Source organism: Phlebotomus papatasi, chromosome 1, assembly GCF_024763615.1.
Source record: "Phlebotomus papatasi isolate M1 chromosome 1, Ppap_2.1, whole genome shotgun sequence".
Lineage (NCBI taxonomy): Eukaryota > Metazoa > Arthropoda > Insecta > Diptera > Psychodidae > Phlebotomus > Phlebotomus papatasi.
The window spans coordinates 29,136,227-29,148,679 of NC_077222.1; the positions used below are offsets into that span (position 1 = coordinate 29,136,227).

At 31.9% G+C, this 12,453-nt stretch overlaps 1 protein-coding gene across 1 annotated transcript in view; it reads right to left on the reverse strand.

Moving 5' to 3' along the window:
- LOC129799819 (uncharacterized) overlaps positions 1–6,312 on the reverse strand; it is a 115,155-nt gene extending 108,843 nt beyond the window's left edge. The window contains exon 1 of the mRNA XM_055844047.1: positions 4,599–6,312. Within this exon, the coding sequence (XP_055700022.1) occupies positions 4,599–6,189 (1,591 nt within the window). The 5' untranslated portion in view covers positions 6,190–6,312. The remainder of the gene's footprint in view (positions 1–4,598) is intronic.
- Positions 6,313–12,453: the final 6,141 nt, after the last annotated feature.

Consider the following 12,453-nt stretch of genomic DNA (forward strand, 5'->3'; position numbering starts at 1 on the left):
GGCTATTATCCTTGAATATAGCTTTTCTATTTCCATATACAGGATAAATTTTCTATTATTAGCTTAAACAACAGAGGCTTTTCTGTGCAGTTATTTATTCAGAAACTATAGAAATAAAGTCGTTAGCGATATAAACGGAACAATTAAAATTTTGTTAGGAGAAGTCTTGTAGGTTTTGCACATATTTCGAACACTTCATAAATTTCCTATATTTCTTTAATGGAGCAGACCTAATGGCAATATAGTTTTCTGAAAAAAAAACTAGGTCGATTTTTCAAAGAAATACGGGAAAAAATACAAAGTGTTCGAAGCTAGAGTATATTTAGCAAAAATTAATATTAATAAAATTATCAAATTATATCTGACTATCTCTACAATAGAAAATGAAAGAATTTATCTCAGTCTTAAAATTTACAAACCATTCAAATAATCAAGAGTGAATAATTCAATTAGATTTTCAGTTAACTTCAATTTGATTATAATTTTAATAATTTGCTTTTTATGTTTTAAAAAAATCCATTTCTTATTTTATTTTACTTCTTTTTTTTTAAATTGTCAATAATGTTTTGAAGAACAAAAAATCAGACATTTTGTTAATAATCCCGGTTCAATAAATCTCCGCTTGCATTGATCGTTATCGCATTTCCACATTTTAAAATTCCTGTTATTATTTGTTTTTGTCTTTATTCAATATGTTGTATTTGGAAAGATTAATAAATGTTTTTTTTTTAACTGCTCGAACTCCAAGAGAGAGCAGTTTTAATTTTATTAATATATTTGAAGTTACAAAAAAAGCATTTTCTAAGCCTACCTTAATATGGAATATATTAAATAAATTTAAAAAAAAAATAAAGGGTCGAAAATCGAACATGTAGATATTACTCGTAACAACGATCTCTTTAAATAACGAAATACATAACTTACGTAAAATTGCTCATAATCGGTTTAACCTTTTTAAATAGCTTATTTTCTATCGAACTTGGTCAATAAGATCAATTTGGAATTTCCAAATCCAAATTTCAAATTTAAACACGTTCATTTCTTTGAATAAAATCCGGTGATATAGGTATAACCGGAGGCAGCCAAAATCCCGAAAGCCAAAATCCCGAATGTTCAAAATCCTGAATTGGATGTCATTATATGAAGGATAATGTGTAGTATAATTTCCGAAGACACAGAAATTTTCTCTTTGCCTCCCAGCTAGCGCGATTACAATCGTAGAAATACCTATGACACTTTTAAGAATTCAGGATTTTGGCTTTCGGGATTTTGACCGGGACCCAGTTACAACATATTTAAATGTTTATGATTCCGAATATGATCAGCCGCTAAAGTTGAATCCGGATTTTGAAAGAGATATCTTAACATGTTTTTAACATTTTATTTTTATTTTACACAATTTTTTGTTTCAAGATGTTTTTAAAAATTGATGTGATGTTAAATCGAAATGATAAGACGTAGAGCTACATAAATTATCCCAAGCAACTCTACCATTTTAAAATTCATTCAGCCTTTCTTCATTTGAATTGTACTTTTTTAAATTAGTTTTTTCCGGTGGCAGCCATAATCCCGAAAGTCAAAATCCCGAAAGCCAAAATCCCGAACGCCAAAATCCCGAAAAGACCAAAACCCCGAAAGCCAAAATCCCGAAAGCCAAAATCCCGAATTTCTCAAATCCTGAAAGGGATGAAATTATATGGAGAAAAATGTTTAGAATAATTTTCCAAGACACAGAAGATTTCCCTTTGCCTCCAGAAAGCGCGGGTGCAATCGTGGGAGTAGCTATGACACTTTTAAGAATTCGGGATTTTGGCTTTCGGGATTTTGACAAATTCGGGATTTTGGCTTTCGGGATTTTGGCGTTCGGGATTTTGACCGGGACCCGTTTTTTCATCTAGCATTTGTGGGGAAGTTGAGGCTACTTTGAGCTGTGGGGATGCATTGATATACGTTTTTTGCGCATATTTCTGAATGAAGCTGGCCCTTACAATTATTTTACTGGAATCCACAATTGTTTTGTCCATCTAAATTAATATATTACTTTAAAGCCCAGTTTATTTTAGGAATATGTAAAAAAGTCGAATGTCAATTAAGCCCCGCAACTCAAAGTAGCCCTACCTCCCACTATATAGTGCAACATATTTTCCTTTTCAAAATTAATTTCTTGATAAATTGTTTGAATGTAATTTTTTTAAATGTCTTTTTATGCTTTATTATATTTTCTAACTACAATGCGTTTAACAATTTTATCCTATTTTTGAAATTAGTGCTCCTGTGTACTATTTAATACCAGAGTATTATTTCGAAGAAGTTTGTAAAAAAGTCTTTTCCATTTTTTCTTTAAATATCTATCAAGTGACACTCATATCATATTTCTAATAAAAGGAATTCCAGCTCTCATAAGGTCGCCCGATGGGATAGGAAAATCCGGGGAGTTTAAAGAAGTTAAAATATATTTTAGAATAATTTGTCAAACATTTATGAAAGCTGATTCTCTTAAAGATGTAGAGTATATGTTGCACACGTTAATTTATTATCCCAAAATTTTATATTTTCGACAGTCATGCATGTTTAAACTCCCTGACCCTCCCCTATGCGAAAAAGTTACAAGGGCAAGCATGTCATACATACGCCAATCACTTTGAGTCATTTCTTATTTTTTCAAGGACAACGGTAAAATAAGAATAATAACCGAAATTATCACACGAATCGGATATGTTTTAGCTTTTGTGAAAGGTCTTCAAGTCATTTATAAATCAATTAATCATTAAGTTTTGACTTAGAATATTGTAGTAAATTTATTCATTTTGTTTTTGGTTTGTTATGTGAGTATTTAAGTAGAGGAAGGCTCTCAGGCTTCGCACATGGCTTCGAACACTTCATATTTTTCTTGTATTCCTTTAATAAATCTGACGTTATGTCTTTCAAAAATTAGTTCAGATTCATTAAAAGAATATGGGGAAAATATGAAGCGTTCGAGGTTAGAGTATGTGCAAAGCCTGAAAGCCTTTCCCGTGTTATGCCCTACACTTACGACTAAAGCCGAGAGACGGGTTGGTGGAAAATGGTAAAAATGCGATTTAACCACTATTTCGGATATAATTACGCTAAGTCGTCTCTCGGCTAATCCTCAAGTCTGTCGAGGCCCTTACCTTCGGATGACACAAGCTCCGAACCCCTTATTGTCGCAATATATTTTTAATACATTTCGCCCATTATAATATTAAATTTTAATAGCTAATTCAATATTTTAAATTTCCCGAAAAATGCCATGGGCCAAATTCATTTAGAACATACAGTAGACTCTCTTAAATACAGGCATATGGGCCCGAAATGTCTGCCGAAATAGACAGAAACTCGGGCGACAAACTTTTTGAAGTGCAACGATTTTTTATTCATGTGCATATAGATATTGAGTTTATACACTCATATATAACGTAAATTGCATGAAAATCCCTCAATAATGCAAAATCACATCAAAACTAAGACAAACCATGCCAAATTTGAGCATATTTGATTCATTTGATAATCATAATCAAACTTGAAAAATTACAACAAACTTTTTTCAAATGTAATCGCTGCCCGAATTAAAAAGTAGCCCGATCTTAAAAGAGCCGAATTAGCGAGAGTCTACTGTACTTTGAGAGAAATCCGAAAAAGTTAAAATAACTTTCCAGAAATTTTAATTTTACCCTGCATAATTGATCCAAAATCGGTGTAAATATTATCCTTTTTAGGTGTATTAGGGGTTAAAGTTACCCTTCCTCGCGTTAATTTTACCTTTAAAAAGGTGCAAAATTAACATTAAAAAATGTTGATATATTTTTACACCCAAAAAGTGTTAAAATTACGAGAAAAAAGTTAATCGCACCCCCTTTTTTTCTCAGTGAGGAAAAAATTATTTATCCAAAGCTTGAGTCGTCCGAAGGTAGAGCGTTTTCCCCTAATTAAAAAGACTGCGAAATATTCCAATTTAAATAAGCAAATTATATTGAATGTTCAGACTATTGAATCTTATTAATAATTTTCATAATTCTGCGAAGTCTTATCCGCTTTGCAGTTCCTTTGGTATAGTCAGTATAGCATACATTGAGAAAAATCCGAGAAAGTTAAAATAACATTCCGGAAATGTTTATTTGACCTTGCAGTATTGATCCGAAAACGGTGTAAATATTATGCTTTTTAGGTGTATAAGGGGTTAAAGTTACCCTTTTTCATGTAAATTTTACATTTAAAAAGGTGTAAAATTAACATTAAAAAATGTTGATATATTTTTACACCTAAAAATGTTAAAGTTATGAAGAAAAAAAGCTAATCGCACCCCAATTTTTTCTCAGTGTATAAACAATACGGTTCTTTTAGCGGAAAATTTGAGGAAAACAAGGAAATTTGCAACCAAAACACCGACAATAGGCATTTTCAATTTTTTTAACAACTTTTACCATCATTATATTGTCCACCTCAACTTTGTTTTTAGTAATCACGCTATTGTCATGAAATGCCATGTATAATATAGATATATAATAAGAAGGGTCTAAAAGCGTGGGAGGGTAGCAGCTGTTGGACAAAATGAACAAGTGGAAAATAATTAGACTTACCACTTCTACTGCTGCTAACATCGTCCTTTGTGTATTTCCTGCGGGATCGACGGTTTCTCCTTGGCAATTCATCTCTGTCATTGTCCTCGCCGGATGATGAGGAATCCTCCTGATGCTGGAGATAGACACTGCTGGGATAGTTTGTCCGATCAGCACTGACACTTCGATGTATTCTCTGTCGATTTCCATTTCGTTCTTGGCACAATTTATCATCTTTTGCAGTTTTTCGCCTGGAACGACTGCGTCTCCTTCGCATTGTGTCCATATCTCCATAATCCAATTGTCCTTCCACCCGCTGATTTTCACATCCATTAATGGCATTTTCCTGTTCGCAGATTTCCATCTCCAGGTTACACCCCATCTCCTTGGCGACTACTTTTTCAATTAGCCCCTCAATATTTGCTATCTCTCGTTCATATCTGCCTTTAGAATTCATTTCCGGGCCAGGGGAAACTTTTGTCTTCTCATTAAGACCTACATATTCGAAGGTGTGAGTGATTTTCTCTTGGCTATACCGCTTATTCGGTTCAGTCATTGTGGAGTCACCACAGCCCAAATCTCGGCTCTTGCTCGAACTCCTGGCACGTCGACGGACACGTCTATTGCGAAAGCTCTCTTCACACACCAAAAGTGTTCCCGCCTTGCTGGTACGAAGAAAATATTTTGGCTTATCTATCGCCCCATTTTCTTCTTGTTCCACTTCCTTTTCCACGTCCTCATTGAATTCTTGGCTGTCTGACGAGGACTGCCTCTTAAATTCACTAATTCTCTCAAGGATTGATTTGGAGAATCTCAAGGAGTTTGTACTATTTGTCCGACGATACCTCTTCTTCTCCCTACTAGATCCTTTGCCATCGATAGTTACGGCACTCTTACTTTTTACTACAGCATAATTCATCTTTTCCGGTATATCTTGTGATATGTTCGATACACCATCTGGCACATAACAATTTGCCGCAATTTCCGATTGCTCTAAATCGGTACAACTTATTGATTTCCCGTATGCCTGATTTGTCAACTTTGTATTCACATCGTAGCTGTTTCGTCGTCTGATCCTGTAATTGATGCCATCGCGTTCCAATTGATTTACAAAGGAATTGAGAATATCCTTTGTCGCCCCATCGAAATCTTGTCTATTCTTTTGCTGTTGTTTACCCTCTTTGAGACTTTTGGATCGCACATGGGATATTTTCAAGGAATCACAATGCACTAGTTCGTTAAATGTGCCAGACTGATGAGACTGTACATCACTCGTTGAGTCTTCCAATTTGGATTCTGCAATAACTTCCGGAAAAGTCGACTTAAATTTAACACTATCGCGACGTGCCTTTTCCCTCGACGATGGAGACTTGCTATTGCGACATTTACTCCCAACAATGCAATCAGCTTCATTTGTCTCCACCAGTAAGTCACCTTTCTTATCATAAAGCTGTATCCGTGGAAATGCAATATTCGGAGATGACTTGGACGTGGTCAATTGCCAATTCCATGCTTCAGGCTTATTGAGGCGTAACTTAATTAAATTGTTTTCCATCTCATTCCACTTGTCACAGAATGTTGTTTCTGTCGCCGAAGACATCTTCTGGCTCATCAATGTCCATCCACACTTATTCTTCAACTTTCCGAACTTTCCCGTCTATACCATTAACATCGATTCACTCATTCTTCCAATAACACTTTTTTTATGAATAATTTTCCTCTTCATGTATTTATGCTGGGGAAGGGATATAAAATTATTTATTTCTGCACATTTCTCACACTATGATGACTTTTTGGCACAATTCCAACCACTGTGATTTTATTTAAGTGAGAAATTCTCGGGAGATGAAAAACCCGCAAAATTCTATTCTCTTTCAATTATTTTCACTATGCTCGGGTGGAAGTCAATTCACTTCTTGTTTACATTCTCATGATATTGCACATAATGTGGAAAATGCCTCCAATTTTAATCTCAAAAGTGCAGTATTCGATATTGATGAAAAATTTATGCCTCTAGAATTCACTCTTGAATAGATAAACTCATAAGAGTGATTCCATCCAAAATCAACTTCAACAGAATAATAACATTAAATCAATGAGATTTATTTGAAGATACAGAGAAGTGCATGGATAAGTAAAAGTTTCATCACGAGAAGGATTTACTAAATACGAGAACACATTAACATAGAACTTGTTACTGAATACATTTTCTGAATTCCCTCTAAATCACACTACACTACACATTAAAATAAATCTTAAAACAATTTATTTTAATTGTCGCTTACAATGACATTAAGGTTTCTGTTTTTGATTTTTTAATTATGATAAGATTTTGATTTATTTAGTATTAAAAACCTGACTTTACCCATGAAAAGTAGGTTAAATAGACTAAAATACAATGAACATGATCTCTTTTCAAAATAAAATAATCAAACTTGAATTTTAAATACTAATGGTTCCGGCACACCTTTTAGGTCAGGAAAATTTCGTAAAGTCAAAATTCACGTCCACTGGTAAAAATAAAAGGGTCAAATTGACCCTTTTCAAAAGGATGGATCGTATTTGACCCTTTGAAAGGTTCACTTTTGTATCACTTGAAATTTAGTATGCACATTTATCACGAATAATCATGTTTTATTGTAAACTTATTACTGATATCATATTTCTCTCATCTGAGCGAACACCAAAGATCACTTTTTCATTGTTTTTTTATTCGTTTATTCCGGAATTAAATAGATGTCAAAACCGTGACCCTTTCGAAGGGTTCCTGGTGACCCTTTCAAAGAGTCAAATATGATCCATCCTTTGGAAAAGGGTCAATTTGACCCTTTTATTTTTACCAGTGTCCTGTTCTTTTTTCAAAGCTTTGTATATCTCTATTCCACTCTTTCACACTCTTCTTCTTCTTCTTTTGAACGTCAGACCAAATTAAATTTAGTTCAGCCCAATTTTGTGACCGAAAGAATGGAATAGACTCTTGAAATTATACTGAGCTAAAGGGTGTGGCGAAGGCATAAGCATATAAATGTAGGGAAAGTACCCATACTTTGCACGGTCCCACGCTTCATAATGACTAAATTTTTCCGGCTGCAACTTTTTGGTCAGTAAAAAATAAAATTTGGTCAGTGAAAAATAAAATTTGGTCTGTAAAAAATCAAATTTGGTCAGTAAAAAATAAAATATGGTCAGTAAAATATTAAATATGGTTAGTAAAAAACTTTTTAAAAAAATCGGTAAAAAACTAAATTTGGTCAGTAAAAAGCCAAATTTGGTCAGTAAAAATTCAAATGCGGTCAGTAAAAAATAAAATACGGTTAGTAAAAAATAAAATATGGCCAGTAAAAATAAAAAATCTGGTCAGTAAAAAATCAAATTTTATCAGCCTATATTTTGGTCAGTAAAAAATCAAATTTGGTCAGTAAAAAAAATAAAATTTGGTCAGTATAAAATAAAATTTGGTCAGTAAAAATCAAATTCTATCGGAGAGAAGTCAAACTTGGTCGGTGAAAAGTTAAATTTGGTCAGTAAAAAATGAAATTCGATCGGACAAAAGTCAAATTCGATCGGACAAAAGTCAAATTTGGTCGGTAAAAAGTCAAATTTGGTCAGTAAAAAATCATTTTTTTTTCAGTGAAAAATCAAAATTGATCAGTAAAAAATGAAATTTGATCGGTAAAATATAAAAAGCGGTTAGTAAAAAATAAAGAACCTGGTCAGTAAAAAATCAAATTTTCTGTGCTTCGGGAAGTTATCTGTATCGCCTCTTGAAGCAAAGGGAAATTTTCTGTGCTTTGGAAAGTTATCAGTAGCACCTGTTTAATTTTTGGACAAAATTTAGGAAAGACGAAATATGAAATACGAAATGGTAAAATACGAAATGTACTAAAATACGAAGTTTCCGCAATACGAAATGTGCAATACTTTTTATCCGGATATGCAAAGTTTTAATTTTTATTGATTTCCTTTTATTTTTCTATTGACTAAATTATTATTCACTGATCATATTTAATTTTCCACTGATTAAATTTCACATTTTACTGATTAAGGAAAATTTACTGACCAAATTTGACTTTTTACCGACAAAATTTGACTTTTCTCCGACCGAATTTTATTTATTACTGACAACATTTTATTTATTACTGACCAAATTTTACTTTTTACTGACCAAATTTTATTTTTTTACTGACCAAATTTTATTCAATTTTCAGATTTCTTTTAAAAGGTTTAAATCTAAAATATAAATTCTATTTGAAATTAAAAATTGTATTCTTGCTTGTAAATAATTAAAAAAAAAATTTCAGAATTATTTAATTGCAATCAAATACTTCAAATTATAAAACATTTTATGTCATGTGCTGTCTGGTTAGTGACGTTTTGAAATTTCTTAATAGTACTTTTCCATTGAAATATAAATAAAAATGAAAGGGGAAAAATAAAATGTTCCTTTAATATTCTTCAATACATGAGTGATACGCTCATGTATGAAGAAAAAAATGAGATTACGTAGTCATTCATTTAATCATAAAACATTTTTCAATGGATAGCCGGGACGGGATAGCCCCATAAAGCATTGAAGCTCCAAAGCTCTTGCCAATCCGAAAATGCAAAGGGGCAATAATATTTTATGGGATGAAATGTTTAATTGAAAAATATTTAGGAGCAACTGGGGCAGTTGTAAAAATTTCTGATAGATGCGAATTTGATGCTATTTTCCAAACAATCAGTGAGCTTTTTTGGAAAGTCTTTCATTAGCTCATGTTTTACCCTATATGTGATGTGAAAGCTAGAAAACAATTTAGTTTTCCATAACAGCAAAATTTGTAGACAAGGAAAAAGACCCCTATAGTATCCATGAATGCATATCGGTTTTATTCTCTTAAATAAAACTACTTTAAAAAATCGTAGTGTTTATAACCACCCCATGATCAATACTACCCGAGTCCCCCCTAGCGTACTTTTTTTCAATTTACCTGATTACTTTTGAAATTTTCAAAAACCATATCAGTTTCTGGAATTTATCCGTCACTTCATTGTAATTGAAGGAAGTTCTTAAACTATCATAACATTAATCGTATTATTTATAATTTTTGATAAAGAGCATACAATAAAAAAGAACAAAAAATGAATTGGAAATTGTTATTCAATTTTTATGTGATATAAATTTAACATATTAAATTATTGAGAGTGATTGACCTAATTGGTACCAATTAATTAAGTTTAATAAATAGATTTTGTTTTACTCAATTAAAATTACACTTTCACTATGTAAAATTGACAAAGAATTCTGGGAAACAATTCTTCAAAAAGCACTCTTCAGACAAAACAATTGTTTTAATATTTTACAAGGTTCTTCAATGTTTGAAAAGTTTACCTTTGAAAAGTTAAAGTGCTTTCATTTATCATAATTTGAAACCCACTTTGCAAGACGTAATTGATAATAATTTGACTCTCAGAAGTGCTCTTAAGCAGAACATACAATTCAAAAGCTTAACTCCATTTGCACTAAAGTTTACAGATTCTTCAAAATTTGAATAATCAAAAGAGATTTTAGAGCTGGTCAGTAATTACCTGACATTTTATTTCACTTTACAAATTCTTTTCCACATTTGACAACTTTCGCATTTAATTTAATCAAAGAAAAATTAAATTATTTGACAATATTCTAGGAATTTTACTATTCTTAGTTACATTCTAGAAAATACTTTTCATTTATTTTCAGTCGCACTGACAAATTTTGTGCATTTTCTTAAAAAAAAAAAAGATGAATGATACACCTTTTAGGTCAGGAGTGACATGATGACTCATTTTCGATACTATCGACTGTCGATTCTGAAATATTTAAACGATTGCTGTACTTCCTGTGACTAATATAGATATATTAACAGCCATATTGTTTTAAGAATGTCACAATGAATGGCTCGGCAATGCACAAAAAGTCGAAATTCACTTAATCAAACAGATATAGATTTATCGATACTATCGATTCGATAGTGTCGAAAAGTTATCATTCCACCCCAGGAAAATTTAATAAAGTCGAAAATTCACATCTTTTTCCTGTTTATATTTTGCTAATATCTTACTCTTTCGCATTCTCTTTCTTCTTTTTTATGGTGCTGGCACACCTTTTCAATTGAGTGAATTTCAATCGGTTGAAATTTTAGCTCTTACTCTTTCAAACTGAAATAAGATATATACGTCTCCTTCAGTCAAATAAAAATTTAAATTTAAATTTCATTTTCAATTTCAATTTTAATTTTAATTTGACAGAGAGAGACAGCTATATCTGATTTCAGTTTGAAAGAGTAAGAGGTAAAATTTCAATCGATTGAAATTCACTCAATTGAAAAGGTGTGCCAGCGCCATCAACATTAAACCAAATTAAATTTAGTTCAGCCACATTTTGAGTCCGAAAGAATGGGATACACTTCTTTTCTTGAGAAAGAAAAGGACGCGAATTTTGATTTCATGAAATTTTACTGATCTAAAAGATGTGCAGGATGCATCAAAAATTAAATTTGGTTCAGTAAAATATTAAATTTAATAAGTATAAAACCTAAGTTTTTGAGAAAATATTTATATAAATTAGTAAACTTACATTAGTAAATTAGTAAATAAGAAAACACCAAAAAATAATTTTGAACATAGTTCTAAAAGTTTGAAAAATAAGTCTTAAGAAAAACTTAAATTGCCAGAAATTGCCTGATCCTACCCACATATTGTTAGAATTTTCCTAAGAGTAAAAGAGTTTTACAATTAAAATAAATTTATCCAGGAGTTTGCTATTCAATTCGTAAAACTTCTTGGAAATACTTAATTTGCATATTGAAACTTAGCAAGTCTTCAAATTCTTATATAAATGAAAATTTGAATATTTTCAATTATGGGAAAGTCTAAGTTAAGTCTTGGAATTTCTGATAAATTTAAATCGACTCCTATATATAATACTTCCGATTAATTACTAATTCTGACTAATTACTTCTGCTAACTGATTTTACCGCTCGAACTCAAAGAGATAGCAGTTATATAATCCGCTTTTTTTCCAACTTGTCACTGCTCAGAAGTTTAAAGTTTAAACGGTAAGAGATATCGACTTTCGGTCCTTAATGACCCCCCATAAGTGGACGTTATCTCGGATTTATTTCTTTCCTGAACCCCCTCCAACCCCTTCAAAACCATGTTTTCTTATTTTGTTTCTAAAACTGCACTCTTGATGGCTTTCATTTACGAATGTGTTTTAGAAGTAGCCCAGGCGAGTATTTCATCCAAATATTCCTATAACCTGAAAATCGCCATCATCCGGCAATATCAGTTCCAATGAGTAAAGAATTAGTCAAATAATCGTAATCAAGAAAAGGTACATTTCTTAGCTATAATTTTCTAGTTCAGAATTGTTTTCCAATTTGTGAATGAATTAATCGGTAAAAAACCGGTAAACACCAAAAAAAAAAACATGTAAAAAGGATAATTCACGAACTACACTCGTGAGTTCAAGCATTCCGCAAAGCTAGGACGCTATGCCTTCTCTTTTTCATCCGAAATTCAATTATTTACTCCTAAGTTATTTTGGACAATATTTTGAATGATTTATGAATGGGTTCAAATCGGTTGAGACCCGGTACACAGTAAGTTACGAGTTCAAGCACATCGCAAAACCTGAAATGCTTTACCACCGCTTTTAGTATGTTCGTGATCGCACAGGTATCACTAACATTTCGATAAACTTTAAGTCCGTTCTAAAGCCCATTCAGAAGTCACAAAATTTTGTGAGGATTACAATATATCTCCCTAAAATATTAGGTGTTTACTGATTGAGAAAATCTGCTCCTAGGCCCCTGATCATTTACGAAACATAAATTGCTTTTTATCAACATAAAAA